The sequence below is a fragment of the Phascolarctos cinereus genome, unplaced genomic scaffold, assembly GCF_003287225.1.
Source record: "Phascolarctos cinereus isolate Bilbo 61053 unplaced genomic scaffold, phaCin_HiC Scaffold_1;HRSCAF=81, whole genome shotgun sequence".
Lineage (NCBI taxonomy): Eukaryota > Metazoa > Chordata > Mammalia > Diprotodontia > Phascolarctidae > Phascolarctos > Phascolarctos cinereus.
This window is the reverse complement of record NW_027555514.1, coordinates 90,893,161-90,920,919: the sequence shown is the minus strand read 5'-3', so window position 1 is coordinate 90,920,919 and position 27,759 is coordinate 90,893,161. Positions and strand designations below refer to the sequence as shown.

Sequence of the window (27,759 nt, the reverse complement as noted above, 5' to 3'; positions counted from 1 at the left end):
ATGACGAGGTTGACGTACTCATTGCTGGAAACTAAGGTAAATAGAGGTCAAATGACTTGCCCATGGTCACACATCTGAACTCAGGTTTTCCTGACCCCACGACTGGCACTCTATTCATTGCTCCACCTCATTCAGAGGCCATTTAGTCTAGCTCCTTCATTTGGAAGATGAGGAAAGCAGAACTTAGCCAGGAAGGTTAATCACTTGCCCCAGGTCATAGAGGTAGTAAGTGGAGAAGCAGGCTTTGAACCCAGGTCCTCTGACTCTGGGGCCAGAGTTCTTTCCACTGATCTATGCTGCCTCCTTGAGGTTTAGGGATTGGGGATGGGTAGGACTGTATTTTTTCTTTGTTTTTTGAGTTGCAAAGATTTTTTAACCTAGCGGTCAACCTATTTATTTCGCTCGGCTTGGTCCTTATACAGCAGAGAGAATTTGTCACTAGGAACATTTCCAGTTTAATAGAACTTGCTAGCTTGCGTTCAAGTATCAGTCCTTGAGAACCTAGCATTGCTTCCACGTCATAATTCATCGTTGAGAATAGGACTTTTGTGAACAGGGCTAATTCAGAATAGGACTAAATAGATTCAAGAAACATTTATTGATTACTTAGCATATACAAATAAATAGGCCCTGCCCTCCCACAGTCTATAGTCTACTGGATGTACACAACATGAAATACGAAGTCATTCTAGGAACCGGAGAACAGTCACAAATGGAAGCCTAAGGAGAGGCCTTCCATTGGAGGTAGTGCCTGATCTTTGCCTTGAAGGAAGCTAAGGATTCTAAGATGTAGAAGGGAGAAGGGAGTTCCTGCCCAGCTTGGAGACAGCCTGTGGAAAAGCCTGTGAGTATTAGGTGCAATGCTTTGTTCAGGGAACATCTAGTAGGCCAGTTTATCTGGACTATAATGACTGTGAAGGGGAATTAACGTGAAATAAATATGGAAAGGTGGGTTGGAGCCATGTTGTGAAGGGCTAATGTCAGAGAGTAGCCTGGAAATCACTATATTGCACCCATATTGTTGGTTTTGTTCCCAACCAAATAGCTTATTTATTTAACAGATGGCTGATGTCCTCATTAGGGCCTTGTTAGCATTATTTGTTAAGCCTGACAAAGTGTTGTTCATTGACCTTGAGAGACTACAACCGTTGCATATACAATATGGAGAACTGGGCAGTCTAGCTAGCAGCTAGTAGCAGGAATGATACTACGGTATTAGACTGTTAAATTCTGTGAATTTCAGAAGTATTCATTCTTAGAATTTGTGCCTAAATTTATTTATTTCTTAAATTTTGAATTCTATTAAATTTCCATTTAGTAAGGGATGTTTATTATGAGATTTGCTATCCCTTCACTATTTTACATTTGCAGTTTTAGTCTTTGACAGGCTGTTTCTTCCCCATCCCAACCTTCCAGGTACATTTACTGAAATTAGGGTAGATTATCATAATGTGGCTTTTGTGGCTACTTTTAGGCCCTCAGAACTTCAACATGCATGTTTTACCAGAAATCAACTGGATTTTTTTTAACTGTTTCTCTTTTGTGAATGTCAGGGAAGGAAGAAGTGATTATTCTCTTTACCCCTAACACCAGCCCCAACCCCTGCCCTTGTTGATGTAGTCATAGAATATAGTCATACTGTTGAGATTTTAACAAGGCATAACGCCCTGCAATCCCTTTGTGAGACAGTTAATTCTCTGTTGATTGAGCCAAGAAGGGAGAAATGTGATTGGCTGATGAAATACATTAGCTACAACTCTGAAGGCTTTAAATATTTAAATTGTGGATTAAGTTCAATAGTTGGAGAGTGAGAGAGACTGCAAGCCAGAGCTACCTGTGGAGGTCTTGAGATGCCTGTGAGGGGAAGAAGGAAATTCTCCGTCTCTCTCTCCCTGCATCTTGGCCGTGTAACTTTGAAGAGGGACCATCTTCAGACACCACATCTAGCAAGGAGCGAAGACATATATCCCAGACAGATCTGAATACAGTGACAGACAGACACTCAACACAGTATAACTCCAGATTTGTATTGGAATGCTCCTTTCTAACTTACTCTAAATCATATCTTATAGTCAAATCTTCCTGAGACTTCAGGCCAACTTAATGTTAAAAATACTTGTATGTGCTGTCCTCAGCTGCTGGCAGCTGCTGTTCTTCCCCAGTCTTTCTTTAATCAGCCACCAGAGGTACATTTGTTTCTCTGCCATCAGAAGAGATAAACACATTTCTCCTGTTTACTTTCCTACTCCTTTTGCTCCTCTCTCCTTTTCCCCTCTGTGCCATAGATTGAACAAAAAGAAAATCCATGCAGAGCATCTCTGTGAATAGCATAATACTCACTCCTTTTTCTCTAGCAAGAAGGTATTCATTTTCTACTTTCCTTAGTAACTGGCGCCTATGCCAGGGTGCTTCTGCCAGGATTCCTTATCTTCTCTCTAATTATCATTTATTCCAGGGCCTGAGGTGATCATAGTTTTAGGGAGACAGATAACTGACAGAATGCTGACGAAGATCCCTGCTCCCCACTCCACCATCAGGTGTCTGATCTCTGACTGGTGTCATTTTTTCCCACTACCCAAGAGTCTTAGAATTAATAATGGTCCCAGCAAAAATCTTTGAGAAAGGATGGTGCAGGAGAGAGGTAAGAGATTTGAGTGCTGGTCACAGAGTCCTGTCAAAGTCTGTATGTGAGTATACCAGGTTTGAATGCTCACCCTTTCCTCTTGTTTCCGCTTCAGGACTGGACTGTACTTTCTTCCTTGCTTGGGGTAGAGAGTCTGGCTGGGGTGGAGGGTGGTGGTGGTATGGATGTACTTAGCTGCTGCTGGGTGAAGGTGAGTGATTGAATGGCCCCTTTGGGATAATGACAACTAATGTTGGGAATCAGGACTCTATGATTTCAAAGTCAGCTAGGAGTTCTTGGCCTCCTGAATGGTTACTGGGACTTGTGTTCCTATCTACAGTCCGGAGAGCCTTGTCTAGAGAGCTGGATCAGACTGAGAACTAGAGCAGCCAATAGGGAACCACAGTGTAGAGTGCTAAGTCTGGATGGTGAGCAGGAGTAGTTCCCAAAAATCTCAGTGACCGGGACAAAGGTTCAGAGACAATTTCAAACCCTGCCATTTCTCCCTGGTTTCTAGTGCGGTTCCTGCCCCCAAGAGTGGCCCTGTTCAATACCTTCCTTATCCCTTTTATTACTTATATGAAGAGGTGGTATGAAACTGTTCCCTAAAGCACACCAAAGAAATGGGAGGGTTAGCAGGAGGAGGTTTCAAGGTGGTTGATATTTTATTTGGAATTTCACTTTCATGTAATCACAGAAGAATTGCTTGTGAATCATCAGTATAAAGAAAGGACAAAGAGTAGGAGGTTTCCTAAAGGCAGAATTGGGGCTACTGCCTTAGAGATGGCCATATTTTAATAATCCTGAACCATATTTCATATGATGCCCTAGATTCATTCAGAACTTGGCTCATCCAAGGTTTCTTTTTTCCCCAAGTCTTTGAAAACAAGAGGCTTGGAGAAATAGGACTGCTTGTAGGTGTGCCTAGAGAGGATCTTTTGCATGTATATCAAAGCATAACACCTGATAGACAAAATTATTTTTTTAATTAATTTTTTATTTTTGCTAGGCAGTGGGGTTAAGTGACTTGCCCAGGGTCATATAACTATTAGTGTCAAGTCTCTGAGGCTGGATTTAAACTCAGGTCCTCCTGACTCCAGGGCTGGTGCTCTATCCACTGTGCCACCTAGCTGCCCCATGATAAACAAAATTATAAACTACATTCCCTTACTGCTTAATGGTAAAGTAACAACTTTTCTTTCTGTAGGCTGACAGAGGCAGGTTCCCTGTCGATCTGAGTTGGTTTCATTAGTGCAGTCCCCCAGATGTCACCTGAGACACCCACTACATATTTGCTTCCACAGCCTATACCGTTTTCATACTTAAAAAAGAAAAGAAACAGCCCTATCTGACTGTTCCCTTGGCATATCCAGAAGTAATATTAATAGCTAGCATTTATAAAGTGATTTAAGATTTGCAAAGAGCTTTACAAATATCTCATTACAAATTATCTCCTTTGGGAGATAAGTACCATTATTTTCCCCATTTTACAGATGAAGAAACCGAGGCAAACAGTGATTAAGTGACTTGCCTAGGTTCACACAGCTAGGATGAGTTTGAGGTGGGATGGAGCTCCAATTGAACTCCACGCATCCCTCTTTGCACTGTAGTACCCCCTGACGCCTCACTGGCTGGGCGTAACTTGAATCTCTATACAGTGCTTCTGTAACGGTGAGGTTGAAATTGTTCACTTGTTTAGGTTATGTCCGGCTCTTCTTCATGACCCCATTTGGAGTGTGCTTGGAAAAGATACTGGAGTGGTTTGCCATTTCCTTCTCCAGCTCATTTTAAAGATGAGGAAACTGAGGCAAATAGGTTTAAGTGACAGCTCGTAAGTGTCTGAGGTTAGATTTGAACTCAGGAAGAGGAGTCTTCCTGACTCCAAGTCCAGCCTCTGTCTACTGTGTCACCTGGCTTACCTTGTTTAGTCGCCCTGTTTAGCCTTGATACATTTTTCCTTAGTGAGAACACAGCTCATGTGTTCGGTAGGTGTGAACTATGGCCAGTCTCCTTAGTTATGATAGGAAATCTGTTCAAATTTGCTGAAGGACTAGTTTATGCTTTCTGGAACCTGCATAAAAACCAGTTAAAATCAAGAACTGAGTGTCTGGTGGAGGGGAGGAGAGAGCGCTGCCCTGAAAAGGAATCGCCTATACACTTCCTTGGTCAGAAAAAGATCTTGTGAGATCTGAAGGGTCCACAGGATTTTAAACCTCCCATCTCTCTACCAGCACCCTAAGCAGTGTCTCTAGAACAGCTGGTGGCAGTATCTACACTGGGAGCCAAATACAGACTTCATAAAATGAGTAAAGGAGAATCTAAGCTCCCCCAAGAGCCCAGAAGAAAACCTTCACCATATATCCCTGAAGGAAACTTTTTTAATGTTCCAGCAAAAGGACTTTCAGGAGCTGTGAGTTTACTCCTTTGCTTCATATGCCCTCTAAGCTTGAGCCCCTTTCCCTTGGACTCTATGTGTTGTTGGAACAGTAGGTCATAGACTTCTAGGGGAATGTTTTGTACCAACTCTTACCAAAACACCTCTTCTAAAAGCTAACTGAGGCTAGTTGGCTAGTGAATATCAATCAATAATCATGAATTTGTGAAAATGAGGAATGAGTCAAAGCTAATTCAAAAATTTTGAATATGGGTGACTAGGAAGGATGGTGGCAGATGCCAACAACAGAAACAGACAAATTAGGAACAAGTTTATGATGAATTCAGTTTGGGACATATTGAATTCAAGATATGGGAAGAAAATCCAGGTGTAGCCATCTGGCAAGTGATTAGAGATGTGGGACTGGGTTATTACAATCATCTCCTTAGAGACACTAATTGAACCCCTGGAAGTAAATAAGATCACTGAGGGAAACAGTATAGAGGAAGATCTCTCCTTGGGACTCACCCACACTTAGAGGTTAAGAGGAGGAAGATGAACCAAAGGAGGAGATCAAAAAAGTAGAGGTTCTTTGAAATTATGTGATTGTTATATAATCTAAATCTATAAAGTGGGACAGTCATTTCAATTCAGAATTACTGAGTCTTCATTTGTACTAGAACTTCATGACCCTGGCAGTAGAAAATAGAACACATATCTATTTTCCAGAACTGACACATAAAAAGGTCTTTTGCTTCATTCAGTTATTCCACAGATTTTTGAGACAGGGTCAAGTTTAGAACCCAGTTTTTCCAGTTCCAAATCTAGCACTCTTTCTGTATTACACTGATACTCCATTTTAGAATTTGAGATAAGGAGAGGAATGGTAGACATAGTCTGACATACACTCTAGATCAGAGGTTCCCAAACTTATTTGGCCCTTTAAAAAAACTACTCAGCATCTCCCTGGATATCTACTTTCTTTAGCCCATTAACATTTTTTTTTTTGAAATTTGCATCATTTAAAAAATCTTAAATTTAATCTTACATTTAATAATCTTAAATTTAATAATTTATTAATAATTTGTGGGTTTTTTTCTGCATTGAAATTTTGATGACACAATATTGCATCATATAACTATATAGTATCATATTATAAATAAGTCATTATATGCACATATTCCTGCCAATGCATACTGGACTTCCCGACAATGTGCGACATACTTGCCTGCCAACACTTGCTTGTTAAGATATGTCAGTGGACTTGACCACTGATCTGTTATTTTGCATTTTGTGTTTATTTGGAAAATAAGGTAATCACTACCACTTTAACTCTGTTACACCACAGATGAAATATGTACTAACGGTTTTTCAAAATTTTTTTGCCTTCTCTTCTTTCCTCATGTTTCTACTGCCCCCCTTATTGTTATTCCACACCCCTCCAATTGCACCCAAGGCTACTACCACTCCCCCACTCCCCAGCCCCACTCCACCCCTGCCTGGATCAGTCCAGCAGTCCTTCAGGGGGTAGTATTGCCCACTTTGAGAACCTATGGGAGAAAGAATCTCAGAGTTCAAGAGATGTAGATTGGATCCTATGGCCTAAAATTCTATAGGGAAAGTAATCCCAAGAAGGATGAGATGCTCTCAACAACAAAATTCTGATAACATAAACAAAGAATTCCAGTGAGGAAGAAAAGGGAGAACTGTCTAAAAAGAACAATGCATTTTTAAATGGAATTCACTGATCAAATGAGATTTCAAAAAGATGTGTAGACAATGAAAGCAAAGTAATTAGGAATGAATATAGAAGTGTATAATAATGGCTTTGCTACCTGTGCAATCTCAGACAAGTCCCTTCATCTATCTGGACCTCAGTTTCCTCATCTGTAAAATGAGAACATTGGAATAAATGATCTCTTAAGTCTCTTTAATACTAAATCTATGATTCTATGATGATCCTATGACATTCTTCCCAAAGTTTCCATTTTTTCTATTTGGGCAGTAAGTAAGCATTTATTTATTTATTTATTTTTTTGCTTTAAGGCAATTGGGGTTAAGTGACTTGCCCAGGGTCACACAGCTAGTAAATGTCAAGTGTTTGGTCTGAGGCCGGAGTTGAACTCAGGTCCTCCTGACTTCAAGGCCAGTATTCTATCCACTGCGCCACCTAGCTGCCCCGAGTAAGCATTTATTAAGAGCTTATTAAGCAATGAGGATACAAATGGCAAAAATACTTCTCCTAAAAGAGCTTGTATTCTAAAGGGAAATATGGAAACAACATGGAATAACAACATGGAAATAACTAAGTACATACAAGATATATCCCGAGCAGATGGAAAATTATCTGGGGATGGTATGAGCGGTTGGGGAGAGAGGGAAAGATCTACAGAAGCAGGGATTTGAGCTAATATTGAAGGAGCCAAGAAAAAATAGAGATGGAAGTGAGGAAGCAGAGTATTCTTCCTTAATGGTCAGAATCAGGTCAAGCATAGTAGTTCTTCACAATGGTCTCTCTATCTTTGACAAAGGATATTGGGAGGGCAGCTAGGTGGCGCAGTGGATAGAACACTGGCCCTGAAGTCAGGAGGACCTGAGTTCAAATGTGGCCTCAGACTCAATACTTGACACTTTACTAGCTATGTGACCCTGGGCAAGTCACTTAACCCCAATTGCCTAAAAAAGAAAAAAGAAAAAGAAAAAAGGATATTAGGGGCAGCTAGGTGGTGCAGTGGACAGAGCTCCAGCCTTGGGGTCAGGAGGACCTGAGTTCAAATTCACCCTCAGACACATAACACTACTAGCTGTGTGACTCTGGGCAAGTCACTTAACCCTGATTGCCTCACCAAAAAAAAAAGCAAAAAAGGATATTAATATTCTTTAAGTCCAATCCCCTCATTTTATAAAGTACCTGAGGTCCAGAGGGTTGGAGTGATCTACCTAAGGTCACATGACTTGACCTTAGTGACAGCCAGGACTAGAAGCCTGGATACCAGTCCAACACCCCTTGTAGAATGATATGATGCTTTCTTAGATAGAGGAGAAATGGCGTATTCTGTTAACATGCCTGTGCTAGGGCGGGAGACTTAGAACTGAGGTTGAGGTTTCTTAAGTCAAGGAATGAGGCAGTTTGGTGGCAAAGTGGATGGAGCACCAGGCCTGGAATGTAGAAGACTCATCTCCCTGAGTTCAGATCTGACCTCAGACACTTACTGGTTATATGATTTTGGGCAAGTCACTTAACTCTGCCTCAGTTTCCTCATCTGTAAAATGAGCTGGAGAAGGAAATGGCAGACCATTGCAGTATCTTTGCCAAGCAGACCCCAAAGTGGGGTCATGAAAAGTCAGACTTGACCAAAATGACTGAACAACAACAAAGGTCAGAGAAAAATTGAGTGTATGTAAATACAGGCTGTTAGATATGATCTGACATTGGATGGAATGAGAGTGGAAAGAAAAGTGGTCTGTATAACTAAAACTGTAGGTTCTAGATACCTGGGAAAGTTACGTTAGTTTCTTCCTAAATGATCAGGATACAATTTCAGAAAGAAATCTTTTTGAGGGACAAGTGTGGTTAATATTTCTTACAGTTACAAGAAATGAAAAGTAAATGAACGTACAGTAAAGAGATCTGCCTGACCTGATAGCCTGAATTCAAACACCCCCAAATTTCTTTCCCCAGTTTTTTATTTCTCAGCTTTTAAACATATTTGTCAGTGGGGATAATAGGAGAAAAGCCTTAATCTCACCAGTTTGTTCTAAGTATTACAAATGTTCTGGTAAAAGCTATTTGCCTGTCAATCTTAGGATACATTCTTACCTCTGGGTGACAATAACTCTCCAAATGAGGTAAGACCTTAAAATCACCTCCTTCCATATAGTGACAAAATATCAAAAATGCACCTGATAAAGAATTAAATCAAGATATGTGAAGATTTAAAAATGAGTTAGGAATGGTGGAAGTAGACAACCCAGCTTTTGAGGGAAAAAACACAACTAAAAAAAAGCTAGATTTACCTCCTGCCACTCTCCATTCCATTTATTTTTCTTCTTCATCAATCTTCCTGTGTAATTGATTTTCACATGACGAAAAATCTGTGTTTAAATGCTTGCTATTTGTAAAAGGTATATTTAAAGTTGAATTAAGGTAAATATTCAGAAAGCCTTTTCATAGTCCTTATTTTGATCATCTAAATTACTCCATCAGATTCCAAAATCTTTTGCTTGTAAACAACAAACTTTCTAAAGCAAACATGCACATAGCAACATTAGACTCTGTGGCAAAAAGAACAAGGCCTAAAGATAATTAGGGCACAGGCCTAAAAGGAATGTAATGAACTCAGGTTCTCTTTTGTGCAAGTCACTGCAATATTTTACACTTCAAATAATTTTGCTTTCTATGGACATTTTTATTTTTTTAGCCAAGTGTAAGATGCTATGGCTTAAAATATTGAAAATACAGGCTAACATTAGGAAATTTCTAACAGATCCACTTGATTGGACTAATATGGTTATTGTGATCTGCTGTGTTCATCTTTACTGATTTTAGTAAAAGCATTAAACTTTATTTTTTTATTTCAAAATGAAAGGAAACACATTTTTTCCTAATTTATTTAGTAACAGTTTTCCAAAAGGCATTAATACAAGATTTCTCAATTTTCCCACAACTAATACATAACAGAGTTGGGACTTAAACCTAGGTCTTCTGACAAGTTCAAAGCTCCTGCTCTGGAATTTCATTGTTTTTAAAAGGTGTTTATTTGCTATAGATAGTTATCATTTTAGCACATAGAGATAACATAAAATGTCAGCAAAAGATGGAAAAATAATGGGAGAACACTTACTTCTGATGTACTTGAACATACTGGATTTAGATGCTATCAAAGTGGCGCAGTTCATTTAATTATTGAATTTTAATTTTTGGAAGGGGAAATGTCAGTTATCCAGTCAAACCCCATTATCCTATGCATAAGGAAAGTTTAGGATGAGGCAGATTAAATCACATGACCAGGGTCTCTTGGCTCATCTGTACATTCATTTTCTCTTGTTAGAGTTCCTTGGACTAGTTAACTCACAGGTCTAGAATTTTTCCTAAGTAAGAATAATTTTTTTTCATAAAGTGTCAATTATACTAAGTACTAAGCTTTCCTTTTAGATTGAAGAGGAAAAGAAAAAGCATCAACGCAATCAAATTGAAACATTAGAGGAAAAAGATAATGACAATGTAATTGAAAATAGAACAATTGGCAAAGTTGATGAGCTGTTTCCTATGGAGAGCAATCAGCATGGTAAAGATAAGGAAAATGAAATCCCTGGGGAAGAAATTCCAATAATGGGAATTTCTTCTTCCAAGGAAAGTTCAACACCTGTGCACCATCTTTTAAAGGGGTAAGTTTTTCAGAATATTAATAGGAGTATTATTATCAAATGTTTCTATTAATGGTAAGTTCATTTAGCTTTAACAATCTGGAATCAGATTCACTGCAACAACTTCATTCTTGGTTTTGTTTTGTTTTTTGCCAAGGAAGAAATTCAGGTCCGATGAATATATATTTCTCTTTTGGTTTCAGCATATTCTTTGATTATGGGACTGTCACATCAGCATCCATCGAAGAAGGAAGGTAGGTAGCCTTTGATAAGATCTCAAAGAATAACGTGCAATATAAGATATGGATGGTAAGGAGTAAATCAAGATAATTTTCAAATGTATAAAAAGTCTTAATGAGATAGCTTATGGCTATCAAAAAAACATGGGATGGGCTCTCTTAGTAGGTAGAAGGTTCCTCATTATTAGAAGAGTTCAAGAATGAATGAATTTCTTCTTTCATAACATGGTTAATGTAGAAATATGTTTAATATGATTGTACATGTATAGCCTATATCAGATTGCTTGCTGTCTTGGGGAGGGAGAAAAAAATTTGGAACTCAGTCTTATAGAAGTGATTGTTATATATGTAATTAGAAAAAATCAATTACTATTAAGTAGAAAAAAAATAAATGAAACTGTCCTTATGAAAATAAAAGAATGGATGAATTTAAGTGCCAAGCACTGAGAATATAAATAAAAAGTCAGACAATGTAGACTCTCAAGAACCACCCACCTACCTACCACCATGTGGGGGGTGGTTGGAGGGAAAGAGTGGAGGGTTCACGTCGATAAGGATTCTGATTCTCTTCTCCAAAAATGGGACTGAGGAGAGAAAGGTTTAGCATCCTTTCAGGATGGGGGAAGAAAAAAAAAAGACTTGGCAAAAAGGTAGAGAGAAGCTCTCATGTAGGCCTTGCTACATAAGGACCTATACTGCTCACAAGGGCACTAGAAAGACTGAGCAAGAGCAAAACGCAGATAACTGCTACCTGCTGCCCCACAAAAAGAAAAATCATAGGACAATAAGATGACAGATGACAACCTGACAGGAATGTGGCAAAGAGGATTGACATTGCAAGTCTAGATGGTACTAGATGACTCTAGAGCTCCATGTCATAAGAGTGTGAACCTGGAAATGTTCTAGATTGACATTTAGAAAGTAAAGAATGTAGAGAAGCAAGGCCTAATTTACTTTCATTAACTTGTTAACAATTAATTTAAGCATACTGTAGGATAATGAATTTCAAGAGCAAAAATTATGTAAGTTCAAGAAGATAGTATTTATACAAGGATAACATATGTGACAAGCACTGAAAAAAGGCATCTTTCTTTGCCTCACTGTTGGTACTCTATATTGTGACCTCAGAGTCACTCAGACAGAAAGTTGTCTACTTTTCCCTTGATTAGCCAAAAGTGGCCATACTAAACTCATTTGCAAGAGACAGTAAAGCCATGGGCAGTTGAGAGAAAGAACACTTTTGTTTTAATTGTCATGTTTTCTTTCTGTATCATCCTCATTTCCCAATACATCTTTCCTCACCCTTCCAGAGAAACAAAAAACAAAAAGGAAAATACAGTCAACACAACTAACTGCCACATCAGTATTTCATGCAGTATTCTATATGGATAGTCTTCCACCCTGCATAAAGAGAGAAGGAGGTTCCTTCTCATCTAGACCAAGCTTGGTCATCATAATTTCACAACATTCAGTTCCAGTTGTTTTATTGTCCTTAATATTTACATTATTGCAGTTATGATTGATATTATTCTCTGGTTGTTCTTTAATTTTTTTATTAATTTATTTTGATTTATCAACAATCACTTCAATAAGTGTTTGAGTTTTAAATTCTCCCCCCCACTCCCCACCTCCCTCCCCAAAATGGCACACAATCTGATATAGGCTATATATATACATTCATATCAAACATATTTTCACATTAGTGATGTTGTAAGGAAGAATTAAAACCAATAGGAGCAACCACTAGAAGGAGAAAACAAAACGGAAGACAAAATAGCAAATAGTATGCTTTGGAATGTGTTCAAAGATAGCTCTTTCCTTGGATGTGGATACAATTTTCCATCATGAGACCTTTGGAAATGTATTAGATCCTTATATTCCTGAGAAGGGCTAGTTTATCACCATTAGTCCTCGCACAATGTGGCTGCTACTGGGGACAACATTGTCCTGGTTCTGCTCACTTCACTCAGCATCAGTGCGCACAAGTCTTCCAGGTTTTTCTGAAGTCCACCTGCTATAAAATTCTTATAAATAGCACAATAGCATTCCATTACACGCATATACCACAACTTATTCAGGCCATTCCCCAAACAATAGCCATACTCTCAATTTCCAGTTCTTTGCTACCACAAAAAGAACTGCTATAAATATTTTTGTATCGTGGATCCTTTACCCATTTGTATGATCTCTTTGGAATACAGCCCTAGAAATGCTATTGCTGGGTCAAAGAGTATGCACATTTTTTAGCCCTTTGGGCATAGTTCCAAATTGCTCTCCTAAATAGTTGGATCATTTCACAACTCCAACAACATTGCATTAGTGTTCCAGTTTTCCCACATGTTCTCCAACATTTATCATTTTCCTGTTTTGTCGTGTTGGCCAATCTGATAGGTGTGATGTGGTGCCTCAGAGTTGTTTTGATTTGCATTTCTATAATCAATAGTGATTTAGATCATTTTTTTCATATGACTATAGATGGTTTTAATTTCTTCCTCTGAGAACTGCTTGTTCATATCTTTTGACCATTTATCAATTTGGGAATGACTTGTATTCTTATAAGTTTGACTTTAGTCTTTATATGTTTTAGAAATGAAGCCCTTGTCAGAGATACGGGTTGTAAAAATTATTTCCCAATTTTCTACTATCCTTCTAATCTTGGTTGCATTGGATTTGTTTGTGCCAAAACTCTTCAATTTAATGTAATCAAAATTATCCATTTTGCATTTCATAATGTTCTCTGTCTCCTGTTTGGTCATGAATTCTTCTGTTCTCCATAAAGCCCATAGGTAAACTATACCTTGCTTTCCCAGTTTACTTACAGTATCAGTCTTTTTATTTTCATCATGAACTGATTTTCACTTTATTTTGGGATATGATATGAGATTTTGGTGTCTGCCTAGTTTCTGCCATACTCTTTTCCAGTTTTCCTAGCAGTTTCTGTCAAAGAGTGAGTTCTAATCCAAGAAGCTGGTCTTTGGGTTTATCGAATAATAAGTTACTATAGTCATTGGCTACTGTGTCTTGCATACCTAACCTAATCCACTAACCCACCACTCTGTTACTTAGCAAGTCCCAAGTAGTTTTGATGATTGTTGGTTTATAATACAATTTAAGATCTAGAACAGCTAGGCCACCTTCCCCTGCATTTCTTTCCATTAGTTCCCTTGACATTCTTGACCTTTTGTTATTCCAAGTGAATCTCATCTATAGATAAAATATTTTTTGGTACTCTGAACGGTATGGCACTGAATGAGTAAATTAAGTAGAATTGTGATTTTTGTTATATTAGCTGGGCCTACCTGTGAGCAATTGGTGTTTTACCAATTATTTAGATCTGACTTTAATTGTGTAGAAAGTGTTTTGTAATTTTGTTCATATAGTTCCTGGATTTGTTTCAGCAAGTAGACTCCTAAATATTTTATAATGGCTACAGTAACTACAGGAACAGTATAATGTCTACAGTAAGTTTAAATGGCATTTCTCTTTGTATCTCTTTCTGTTAGGCTTTGTTGGCAATATATAAAAATGCCTATAACTTATGTGGATTTACTTTATAGCCTGCAATCTTGCTAAAGTTGTTTATTATTTCAAGTAGCTTTTTACTTAATTCTTGAGGACTCTCTAAGTATATCATCATATTGTCTGCCAAGAGGGATAGCTTTGTTTCTTCTTTGCCTATTCTAATACCTTTAATTTCTTTTTCTTCTCTTATTGCTAACACTAATCTTTCCAGTATGATATTGAACAACAGGGGTGACAATGGACATCCTTATTTCACCCAGTTCTTATTGGAAATGCTTCTAGCTTGTCCCCATTACATATGATGCTTGCTGAAGGTTTTATGTAGACTCCATTTATTCCTATGCCCTCTAGTGTTTTTAATAGGAATGAGTGTTGTATGAGTATAATCTTTTAGGAGAAAAATGGATATTCAGTGAATTGGAGCACTTTAAAGCAATCTTGATGAAAAGACAAGAGCTGAATAGAAAATTTGACTTTTAAATACAAGAATTAAGAGAAGCATGAAGAGGTAAACAAGAAAGAGAAACCATAAGGGACTTATTAAGGTTGAACTATTTACAATCCTACATGTAAAAATGATATTGGTAACTCATGAGACCTTTGGGTAGATTTGGTAGGATTCAGGATCTGGGTAGTTGGAGGGGAAAATATATATATATATATATATGTGTGTGTGTGTGTGTGTGTGTGTGTGTATGTATGTATATGTACATCTATGTATATATGTATAGATAGATGGATATAAATTGATTGATAGATAGATAGAGGGTACAGGATGAGTTGAAGATGAATAGGTGATATCTGGAGAATAAAATTAAGGGGTGAGAGAGGATTTTACTGGGAGAAGGAGAAAGGGAGAGGTAGAATGGGATAAATTATCTCACATAAAAAGACAAGAAAAGGCTTGTACATGGAGGGGAAGTGGGGGAAGGTGAGAGGGAATGAGTGAATCTTATTCTCATCAGATGTGGCTTAAGGAGGGAATAACATGCACACTCAATTGGGCATGGAAAGCTATCTTACCCTACAGGAAAATAGGAGGGATTGGAATAAGTGAGTGTGGAATGATAGAAGGGAGGGCTGATTGGGAGAGGGGTTAATCAGAAACAAATACTTCTGAGGAGGGACAGGGTCAAAAGAGAGAATAGAATAAAGAGGGGGCAGGATAGGATGAAGGGAAATATAGTTAGTTTTCCACAGCATGACTACTATGGAAGCGTTTTGCATGACTCTGCAAGTATAAACAGTATCAACTTCCTTTCCTTCTCAATGAGGGAGGGTGGGGAGGCGGAGGGGAGAAAATTTAGAACTCAAAATTTTCAAAACAAATGTTAAAAATCGTTTTCATATGCAACTGGGAAATAAGATATACAGGCAATGAGGTATCTTGTCCTACAGGAAAATAGAAGAGGAAGCAGATAAGAGAAGGGAGGGAGATAGAAAGGAGGGTAGATTAAGGAAAAGGGTATTCAGAATGCACACTGTTTTGGGCTTGGGGAAGGACGAGACGGGGAGAGTATCTGGAACTCAAAATCTTGTGAAAGTGAATGTTGAAAACTAAAACTAAATAAATTAATGGAAAAAAAGAATTATTACAAACTGTGGCAGATGTTTGTTTTTTTTCCCCCCAATAATCTTTCTTTGATACCTTATCAGAGTGGGAAGGTGAAGATCTGTAAAAGCTGTGTCAACAGAGCAACAGGCAGGTTTGTGAGGTCCATTAAAGTTAGGATCAAAGAGCAGTCTTTCACATGTGTGATTGTTAATTGCTCAATGGTTTGTGTGTGTGCATGCATACACACACACACACACACACACACACACACACAGAGGAATGTGTTAACTCTAAAGGTAGTCTATTCCTCTTTAAATAAGTAATTGCTTGGAAGTTGTTGGCTTTTGTTTTTCATGTATTGATCCTAAATGTGCTTCTCTGCCCCTAGTCCTACCCTTTAGGGGACAATTAAACATGAGAGCCTTTCATATATATGAATACATATTCCACCTCTCCCTGTCTTCCCAACTCTTCATCTTCTCTTCTCTTGGATAAACATCGGCAATGTCTTCAGCTGCTCTTTATTTTACATCTTCATTCTTCTTCATCCTGGTTTCTCTTCTGTGAAGATATTCAGAGTTTTAAATGTCTTTCCTAAAATATATCTCCCTAAAATGAGCACAGTCCCTCAAATATATTTTGATCAAAACATAGCATAAGGAAACTGTCACCTCCCTTCTTCTGCATTCTATGCCTCTTAGAATTCAACATGCAGTCATATTAACTTTTTGGACTTTCTCTGGCATTGTTGGCTCATATCAAGCCTACCTTCTATCAGACTTCCTAATATTTTGCACATAAATTGTCTAATCGCAACTACCCAGTTGTCGACAGTTGTTGTCTTTTAGCCCAAGTGTAGTCAGTAAATGAGGGAACATTTTAGATGAAGAAAACTCATTCTATGAAGTTTTGGAGCAGAACCTATTCGTAGACTAGAGAAAACAGAAATCTGACTAGAATGGACCTTGCACTCTGAGAAGCAGTGTTCAGAACCTCTGTTGGATTAATAAGGCAGGCCTGAATATAAAGGAACTTCACAGCCAGGCAGTTCAGATTTGATGTACATTAAAAGAGAGTAGCCATCTGGGAAATAAGCTCAAAGGCTTATTTAAGGAAGGCTAATCTGGAAGCCATATATTTTCCCCGTCATTTTCTTATCAGTTTTCAATAAAGAACAATTTAAGCATCCCGTCATGGATGTTTTTTCAGCAATGATTTGGTCATGCATAAGAAAAGAGTAAAAAAGCCTCAAAACGATAAATGGACTTCAGAGGATCCTGGTATGAATTCATCTTGTGAAAAAGTGAATTCCTTAACAGATATCCTACTCCATGTTCCTGAAGACAGCCCTTTAAGCGAAGCAGAACGTGACAAAGAAAGGCACAATGTTACTGTATTTCCTCATGGAAAAATATTAGCAATGTGTACTTTTGGTAGTTGTAGAAGACTGATGTCCTGTTGTTCTTTATTCTGACAGTGTTGAGACATATGCACATGAGCACTTTCACTGCAAGCAACTATATTCCAAATGCCAGAAAATGTAGCTATAATGGTAAAGCTTAGACACCCAGACTCCCTTTGATATACATGCCACATTACTTGCCCCTGTTTGACAGTTGAAATTCTTGTTTTCTTCAACATAGCAAAACAGTCCCAGTGATAATGCACTCCATTTTGCTCATTGTGGTGACAGAACACAGCAGGACAGACATTAGTCCATAGGAATGTGGTTTTCACCACGCCTAAACACTAGTGGAAGGATACCATACTTGGAGTCAGGAGATAAGGTTTTAGATTTCACTCTATTACTGTCATAGCATAGATTTAGAATTGTAAGGCACGATAGGGATCGTCTGTCCAGCCTCTTTATTTCAGAGATCAGGAAAACGGACTCAGAGAAGCTTAGTGGTTTGCCTACCCTCACACAAGTAAAAGAGGCAGAACCAGTGTTTCAACCTGGGTTTTCTGACTCTAGATTCCATCCACTTTCCACTGCACCACGTTGCCAACATTAGCAGTGAGGCACATACATTTGTAAAATGGGGATAATAATACTTGCATTATCAACAGGATTGTTGTACGGAAAGTTATTTGTAAAGTGCTATAGAAATGTGAACTATAATTAGCCATTCAATAAATATGTTTTTCTTGTGTGCAGAGTATTCTACTAGTGATTGCTGTTATTACAATATACACAGTGTATTGTGTTTAATTTATAATTATGTGAATGTAGGAGGTGATTAAACCCCTGGAAGGGATGGAACCAATTTGCTTTCCCTAGACCCAAAATTACTTACTTCTAACTGCTTTTTCTATCTCTAGTTTATTGGGTATCCTCTGATTGGGTCACTGATGTTAGTATATTTTGCTATTTTTAAAACCCCTGTAAAAAGCCAACCATTCTTTTATAGAATTTCTATCTCTGAATTTTGTTATACTACTTAATCATATTGAAGTTTGATATTCAGGACTGCAGAGGGTTCATGTATAGTCTCATCAACTTGAATACTTTCTCTAGAGGGGAAGATTGTGGCTCCTCATCCTGTCAGAGTAATGTTCATATTTCTTCCACAAAGGTCCATCCAATGTGCTGGTAAACTTCTTCAGAAAGCATTACTCACATACAATGTGAAGAGCCTTATGTCAGGCCCTGGAATAGAAGGGTGATTAGACAGTCTCTGACTTCTTGGAGCTTGCAGTATAGGAAATAGAACACACATACATCTAACTTGAATTAAAAATTATGTTGGTTACCATATATAATATTTTCTAAGATTTAAAATACATTCAAAGATAATGGACATAACTTATATAATATTTGTTAATGTCTCAGTTCATACCAGCTATTGTTATGGTATACTGCTGAAATTCTTGTTACTCTGTAATCTTAATAACAGTGACTTTGGCATACAAACAATTGAAAAAATAAATCATTGTTATATCACAAATTATGAATGTTTGGCTGACATTTATTTTGAACGCAATCCACACTTTTATTTATGGGAAGGAATTCTGATGTTACTTATAGTTTTTGTTTTAAAAACTTTTCAAGAGCAAAGATAAGCATATATTATAAATTAGGGCTACCAAATTAAATACTCAAACATTCTATATATTATGTGATTGGCTTGTAACATAAAAAAGCACGCGATTTTCAAATAGGCATATATTAAATCAAGCAGTTACAATGATAAGAAACTTGATTTCTATTTTGTTTGTTTATATTCACACTGAAAAGAATTTTTTGTCTTTTAGGCCTTCAAAGAAAACATCGAATGAAAAGAACAAGGTACTGTAAAAATGCCAGAAATATAAATTGGTTTAGAAAATAATGCATGTTTCAGGGGACATATACGACTTCTTTTTTGCATTATAAATTATAGGAGTCTTTAATCTGTAAATGCATACTTTTAGGAATTCTCTGCTAGTGAAACATGTCCATTGTGAATGGTAGAAAATGAATTATGTTGCTGGATTTTTCCCTCATTTTCCCCCATAAATAAAATGAAGATTATCCTCCGTAAGAGACATTGTGACTATTTATGATGATTTTCATAAGGTCCTAAATAATTCAGCTTCTAGGTAGTGAAGGACCATTGTTGATAGAGTCAAGAAGACCTGAGTTGAAATCCGTCCTTGGGCTCCTAGCTAGCTGTATGATCCTGGACAAGTCACCTAATCTCTTTTAGCTTGTTTCTTCATTTCTAAAATAATTATGAGTAGTGCTTATCTCACAAAATGTTTGTGAAGATGCCGTGATATGATGTATGTAAATTGCTGTGGAAACCTTAAAGTGTTACACAAATGTTAGCCATTGTTATTACTGTTTGGTTTTTGTTGTTTTATAGTGCTGTTACATATTTTATAGGACAAAGTACAGATGGATGCAGATGGTCTTGAGGCCCTCCTCACTGAGTCTTCTGACACAGCTACAGAGAATTATGATTTACCTCCTTTCAACTGTAAGAATGTTTTGTTGTTGATTGACCAACATAGGGTTGATTGTAAAGGTAAGAATATTCTTAAATTTCCTAACAGAATACCAGTGTTAAACAGAAAACAAAGATGTGAGTATATACAAGAAGATACCACTGAAGTCCTGTTCCATTAACTCATACTAAAGTAGATTTGGCTTTGGATTCTTGGAGGCTAATGTCAGACATTGGAGCCTAATCTCTGGCAGGCCTTGCCAAGGTAAAAGTGATTATGGTGGCTTCAGGGTGATGAATTTTTCGGCCACAGAAGATGACCTTCTGTTTGTTGCAATTCAAAAAGAAATATTAAGTACCTACTGTGTGCTATACCCACAAAGTTTAGATAAGACGCAGTCCTTGTCCTCACTGAGTGTGCAATCTAGTAGGGGGATACAGTCTACCTAGATAACTCTAATATTAAAAAATACACATATACTTGAGAAGTACAGTCATATTGCTATGTGAGGTACAAAGTGGGAAAGAATATTAACTATCCAGAATCAAAATAACCTCTGTGTGAACAGTACCATTGGAGGTGAGTTTTAAAGGATGGGTAGAAAATCTGTGGGAATCATGGGAGTGAGTATAAGGTGATGAAGTGAGCATTTGAAGAAAGAGAACTATTAGCAAGGAGGCAGGAAAATGACAGTGAAAATGGAATTTTCCTGGATGGGATATAGCCGTAAGAAGTAAATATGGAAAGGCAGGGTGTTACAAACTTGTAGAGGGCCTAGGTTGGTGTCTATAGACAAATCCCTTAAACTTGCAGCTTCAGTTTCTTCATCTATAAAATACCTTACTGCAAAGGATTGTTGTGAGCCTATATGTGCTATATTATTAACACATGTGAGTTATTAATATTGAATGCTAGGACAAGGTGCATGAATTTTATTTGCTTGATTGACAGTAGATAACCTTTGAAGAGACTGACATGACTAAATGCATGAAGATAACAGGCAGTGATCTGTTTTATGGAAAGAATATCCAAAATATTAAATTATTTCACTAAATAGTCAAAAATGTCAACAATCTCACAACTGTTCTGCCTGGTTTTTATAATTCTCCTGTCAGCCTGGCATATAGGCTAATGTACTGGACATAAAGCCAGGAATACCTATGTTATACACCTGCTACCTGTGTGAATCTCAACAAGTCTTTTAACTTCCCTGTGCCTTAGTTTCTTCTTTTGCTTTGAATCTTTGAACTTATGACTTCCCTTACTGTCAGCTTCACCACCCACCACGATAACTGTGTCTACCTCTAGCAACCCTGTTCTCTCCTTGTTGCTTCAATTCTGCTAAACACTGAGATGTATGAAGAATTGAACGTTGCCAAGGGAAACCTGACCACCAAATCTCTTGAATCTGTAACTTCACATAACACACATTGCTAACTCTGGATTAGGTCTCAATTTGGCTCTGTATCTCTCTGTAGAATAAAGTGCCTGGGTTTTATGGTTGCTATTTTCCTTAATGCTTAGAATATTTTTTCACTTTCTTCTGGTGTCTCAGTTGTATTTTACTTAAAGTTACCAAAAGTCTGGCCAGTGAAAAAATGAGGATGGATGTTGCTGTATGAATGTTACATACAGATTTATATTCTAAGTCCCGAAGGGAGAAGCAGTGTTAACATATAAGTATTTAGTGTGAAATGTAGTTATGATATTTATAAAATAATTCAGCATGTTTGCAATAAATAGATATTAAATGTATAATCCATTTTATCTTATTTGTCCCCCCCCAGAGCACACATCAGAATGTTTACTTTTCACATATATTTTCCCATATTTTGAAGAATTCTGAGGCTTCAAATGGTTTTTTATGAAGTTATATGTAACTTAGAGATTCTTTTTAATTGTCCACAATGCCCACAGCGAAATAGGTTATTTTCAAATTCAGTGTAAATCTTTTGACAAAATATTTCGGTGTATCCTTAGGATTTATATGTGGAATCTGAATTCTAAGTATACTGCTATTGTACTGCAGATTTTAAAATACTCATATCTCTTTACTTGTGTTTTTCTCTGTATAGATCCTATTAGCCTCTTGAAAATTCGGGATGCAGTTCTTAGATTTGGACAATCAATAGAACTTTAAAAAGGACATTATACACTACTCACTGGAAAAGTTAAGAGTTTAGAAAACAAGATCAGTGGACTATGGGAAGAATTATCAGAAACAAAAGAAATGAGTTCCCAGTTAGAGCATCAAAAAGCAGAACAGGATGGAGAAATCTGTAGACTCAGGTATCTAACTCATGAGTTTCAATAAAGACTTGAAAGCATTTCTCTTATATTGAAGCACTGTGAGAGAGGATTTGGGGTTAGGAAGGAAAAAATGGCACATCTTTAAAATAATAATATAATGAGCCGTACTTAATCCCTTTTATTTTATGGACATCTATGAGATGCATTTTTAGTGAATTTTCAAAACTGTACCACAATTGGAATTTTTTTTTTCAAAACATAGTAAAAATCAACTCTGAATAATCATTAGTAATGGGAAAACGGATGAGGGAATTGTAGAAATCATTCCTATACCTTATTTTAGGCAGGAATTTTATCTACATTTCCATTTAAACATTTTTTAGTATTTTATTTTTGTTTTTCCTCAGTTACATGTAAAAACAATTTTTAGCATTCATTTTTAGAACTGAGTTCTAAATTCTCCTTTTCTCCCCCCCAACATGCCCTCATTGAGAAGGCAAGCAGTTCTATACAGTTTATCCATGTGTAGTCATGTAAAACATATCCATAATAGTCATGTCGTGAAAGAAAGCATAGAGAAAATAAAACTGAAAATAAAGGGGGAAAAAGGATTTCAATATGTATTGAGACGCCATCAGTTTTTTCTCTGGGGACGGATAGCATTTTTCATCCTAAGTCCTTCAGAATTGTCTAGGATGATTGTATTCCTGAGAATAGCTAAGTTTTTCACCACTGTTTTTTGTTCACAATATGGCTGTTATTTTGTACACAATATATTTCAGTTTACATCAGCACACGAACGTCTCTCCAGACTTTTTGAAAGCATTGAAAGCATCCTGCTCATCATTTCTTATAGTACAATAGTATTCCATCCTAATCATATGCCACAATTTGTTCAGCCATACCCCAACTGATGGGTATCCTCTCAATGTCTGATTCTTTGCCCCCAAAAAAGAGCTGCTATAAATATTTTTGTACATCACTCTCATTTCTCTTTCCAGTTTTCCCTCTACTTCTCTTATTTGAGTATCAAAATCCTTTTTGAGCTCTTCCATGGCCTGAGACCAATTCATATTTTTCTTGGAGGCTTTGGATGTAGGAACTTTGACTTTGTTCTCTTCTTCAAAGTATGTGTTTTGATCTTCCTTGTCACCAAAGTATGTATAGTCTAAGTTTTTTTTTCCATTGTTTCCTTATTTTCCCAGCCTATGTTTTGACTTTTGACGCTTTGTTAAAGTAGGGCTCAGCTTCAAGGGTTGGAGGTCATACTGTCCCAAGCTTCAGGGGTTTTGTGCAGCTGTTTCAGAGATATTTCTAGGGATCTGTAAGTTTTCAATTCTTCCAAGTAATGTGAGCTAAAGATAGGTGTTTACTCCTCTCCTGGTCTGTGCTGGGATCTGTGAGCAACCACAACCACTCTTTTCTACCCTGGAATTGTAAGGAGGGTCCCTCCTCCACTGTGGCCACAAGCTTGGCTATGCTACTGCTCTTCCTCGCAGTGGGACTGCCACCCCGTACTGTGACCCAGATCCAGTATGGGCAAAGCAACAGAGGCCTGCCTCAGTGTTAGCCCAAAGACCCCTATACTCCTTCTGAAGAGTTCTTGGACCCCCTTGCCCTCTGTGGGCTGGGCTGAGAGCTCCGGAGGCAACTGCTGCAGCTGCTGATTCAGTCAGTCTCAAGGCCTGCTCCTGATTTCCTGAGCCTGGGGCTGGTCTAGGCTGGTGCATTCTGTGCTGCACTGTGCTCCTCTCTCACCCTGGTGCAACAGACCTTTCCTGCCCACCTTCCAAGTTGTCTTGGGCTGGAAATTTTTTACACTTCATCTTTTTGTGGGTTCTGCTGCTGTAGAATTTCTTTAGCCATTTTTCAAAGGGATTTGAAGGGATTTGGAGGAGAGCTCAGCCTAATCCCAGCCATTACTCCACCATCTTGGCTTTGCCTCTGTCTCTAAATTTTACCAGAGTCATTGAGATGTATCAAAATTCAGGAATTTTGAAAAAGTCATTTCCTCTAGCTCCTCTTTAGTACAGTTCAATAGCATTTTAAAGCTAAAAAGGCAGGCAGGGAAGGAGGGAAGTAGGTGGACATATGTATCCAATTTATGGAATTTTTCTTCATTGAATACAGAAAGTCAAAGCACCCAAAAAACTATATGATACATTTTTGATAGAAGTTTAATGCCCTGGAGTAGCCTGGGTAGAGAAATGGCTTCATGTTTCATTTCTGACACATCCTGACTGTGTGAGCCTCAAACAAGTGATATAAATACTCAATAACCCCAAGAACTATCTAAGGCTCAGAGTTGCAAAGCAGGGACCAATATGCATCAGTAGAAGGAGTTTCCTGATGGTGAGTTTTCTACACAAATCCAGTTCCCCTCAAATTAATGTTCTTTTCCTTTAGAGGTCCAGATGAATATAATTAAATGTCATTATGTTCCTTATTTCTATTGAACTGTGATTTTTTTAAAAAAAGCAATTTGAATCTAGGTTTACACTGAAGCAAGAGAAAGAAAAGCAAATGACTGCAGAAATGGTATTTGAAAACATAAGAGGACAGTTAAGAAGACTACATGAACAATATAGTAAAGATGTGGAGCTAAAACAAGAACTTGAATTTATTCTTAGAAATCTGGACGTTGAACTAAAAAGAGTAAGAAATAATTTGAAACAGGCAAATTGGAATTTAAAAGTCAATATTTCCATCTTGTCATAGTTAAGAATATTTATGGGTTCCCTGGGAGTGGGGAGGTAAATGCTGTGAAGTCTTTTTAATCCTAAAGAAGGGCTATGGTATTTATAGTTAGTATAAGTAAATAGGCCTCAATCATTCATAAATATGTAAAGAAAAATAAAGAAAAAAATCCCTTATTTTACCATTTGAATGTAAAATTACAGGCTAAATGGGCATGGGAAAGGTAAGACGGAGCTAGTACTTTTTGAAGTGTCTCACAGTAGAAAATCAGTATGGTACAGTGGTTAGATCTGGCCTCAAATTGAGGAAGACCCGGGTTCATGTGTTGGCCCTGACACATCTTGACTGTATGACCCTGGGCAAATCATTTTACCTGAGCCCAGGCCAGAGGTTTCAAACTCCCCAAAAGCTACCCATAAAACAGTACTGGGGGGATTGGTTTGACATCACTACTCTGTCCTCAGCCTCCTTAAGACTCTAAGTTTCAGAGAACTTCTCTACCTTGCTAGAAGGAGTTTCCTTACCTGAAAAATCTCTAGGCTAATGAAATTTCAGGTTCAGTCCTTCTCATTTCTTTACATTCCACTTTACCACACATCCTTCAGTCTTTCAGAAAAGTTTATTATTCTCTAGTATCTTTGGCTCTTACTTATGCAATTCAAATTATCCAAGCCTTTCTAAATGGAAGGAAGGCAAAGTCTTAGGGCAGAGCACTGGACTGAACCCACTAATAAGATGTAATTCAGTAAGAATTAAGGTAAAGTTTTATAATTAGGTACAAAAAATTAACATCACAAGCATAAGTTGGAGGAAATATGATTAGATAGCATTTTGCCTGAAAAGATGTAAGCGTAAGTGAGTCAGTGCTGTTATTTGGCAACCAAAAATCTGATGTAATTTTGCATTGCATTAAGAGAAGTATAGCTTCCAAAACCGAGGAGGTAAAAATGCTTCTGTACTAAAACATAATCAGACCTAGCCTGTATCATTTTGTTCATTTGTGGCTACCACAGAATTATGGTAGCTAGTAAGCAGAGAAGGAATAAAAATATGTGCAACAAGAGTAAATTTCACTTAGATTTCTAACAGAAGGCTCTATATATGACAAGGATTCATTCATTCACATTCACTATTGCTCAGTATGATAGAAAAACACAAGTTCATCAAATACCAAATTTAAGATCTTTTCTTTTTGTTTTTTCAACAGTGGTTTGAAGTAAATCATTCAAGCTATTGGCCCTTGGTAATCTTTTGTTACCTGGGCACTGGAGTGCTTCATTTAACTCAATTGCTCCCTATTCATACCTTTCTCCTGTCTTTATACAAGGGATCTCATAGAATGGGGCTCCTGAGCTTGTTGATAACAGCTGTTTCCACCAGTCCTGAATGGGGACAAATGCTCCTGGACCGGTTTTACTCTGATGGGAATGCCAAATCAACTTTTTATAATTTGGCATCAGTAATGCTTTCATTATTCCTTTAAACTTTCATGGTTAGGGTTAGGTTATCATCTATTGATCCCACTCTGGGCCTCACTTTTCCCATCCCTAAAATGAGAAGTTTGGAGTAAATAATCTCTAAAAGTTCTAAATCAGTGATGCTCTGAAAATGCTACAGATCTGTCAGAGAACAGATTGTTCTTAAGATGTGCACTAAGAAATTCTAAGACTGTTATCACTTCATTTGTCTGCAGTTAAGATACTTTTACCAGGACAATGACTCTAACTGTAGGACAACTGCTCCTCTTCAACACCTAGGAGGAAATTAGCTGTTGGAAAAGAGTGCTAGATTTGGAGTCTGAAGAGACCTGAATTCAGATACTGCTTCTAATACTTACTAGGTGTGACAGTGAGCAGGTTATTTAATAACTTCTCCTAACCTAAGTCCTAATCTGTAAAATGGAGAGAATATTATGAGTATTTCCCTCATAAGGGTGTTGCAAGGCTTATATGAGATAATGTCTTGAAAGTACTTTGCAAAGTACTTTATAAGGCCTCTGTAAATATTAGGTGTTGTTATTTTTATCATAATACCATGCACAGCCAGTGTGGGATCAAATGGATATCGCAAAGGAAATAAAATATGCTGAAAGGCAGACAGATTTAGGGGTCTAAAAATACAGGGTTTGTAAAATGTAGTCTGTATCATATAGTGAAATGCTTATCTGTTTTGAGGTCTGAATAGCTGAAGTACGTGTTTTCTAATTGATGTAGCATTTTTAAGATATGTTCTTTCAGAAAATTGAGTCTCACAGAAATGTGAAATAGGTGAAACCCACTCAATTTATGTATTCTTTGAGTACATGATGCTTCTTGGCCCCTTGGGATTTAGTTTTATTTACTAAGCAAAAATTAGGATGCATAATTTTATTTTGAGTAGCAACTTTTTTTTTCCTCTTCATCGTGTTTAGGTTCCTGATAGCAATGAAAAAGAAAAATATCTGCTCCATAAAAATCAAACCCTACAGGATGAAGCTGCCATGTTTAAACTAGAGTTAGACAGAGTGAAAATTAAGAATTAGGAGAAAGAAAATAAATATACAGAAGAAAATAAAGTTTTGAAAGAAAAGAATGATGAGCTTCAAAAGGAATTAAAACTGAATAAAGAAGCATTAACAAAAACAATATCCCAGTACAGCGGACAAGTAAATGTTCTGACCACTGAGAATGCAATCCTGAACTCTAAATTGGAGAATGAATAACAAAACAGAGACAGACTAGAGACAGAAATTGAATCATACCATTCCCGTCTGACTTCTGCTATTCGTGATCATGAACAAAGTCAGACATCAACATGGGACCTTGAACATACCTTTCAGCGAGAACGAGATGAGTGGTTTCTTTTACAGGACAAACTAAATTACGACTTATCTAGTCTAAGAGAGAAGAATGGTGTCCTTTCTCAAGAGCTCTCTAAAGCTGAAAGTAAAGCCAGTAGTTTAGAAAATGAACTACACCATGTACATGATTCTGTCAGAGAAAAGCCACTAATTTCAGAAAGCACACAGACAGAATTAAACCAGGCCCAATATAAAGCAAAGGAACTGGAAGAGACAAATCAAATGAAAATGAAAAAACTGAACACATATGTCATCAAAGAAGAATGTATCCAAGAAAGATTAGCCCAAATCCAGAGTGAAAATATGTTGCTTCGGCAACAGCTTGAAGATGCCCAAAACAAAGAAGTTCTTAAAGAAAAGGTT

General features: G+C 37.4%; 1 protein-coding gene across 1 annotated transcript; it reads left to right on the top strand.

Moving 5' to 3' along the window:
* Positions 1-27,759, top strand: LOC110201940 (ankyrin repeat domain-containing protein 26). The gene is made up of 9 exons (XM_020977842.1): positions 1-36; positions 2,739-2,834; positions 8,805-8,846; positions 10,153-10,385; positions 10,568-10,618; positions 18,936-18,969; positions 19,549-19,690; positions 21,686-21,899; positions 26,968-27,759. Exons 1-8 carry the CDS (start codon positions 1-3, stop codon positions 21,748-21,750), a joined length of 699 nt encoding a protein of 232 aa, XP_020833501.1. The 3' UTR covers positions 21,751-21,899; positions 26,968-27,759.

Coding starts and splice junctions, on each gene's coding strand:
- LOC110201940 (XM_020977842.1), top strand. CDS start 1: ATGACGAGGTTGACGTACTCATTGCTGGAAACTAAG. Junction 37..2,738: donor ACTCATTGCTGGAAACTAAG/GTAAATAGAGGT, acceptor TTTCCGCTTCAG/GACTGGACTGTACTTTCTTC. Junction 10,386..10,567: donor GTGCACCATCTTTTAAAGGG/GTAAGTTTTTCA, acceptor TTTTGGTTTCAG/CATATTCTTTGATTATGGGA.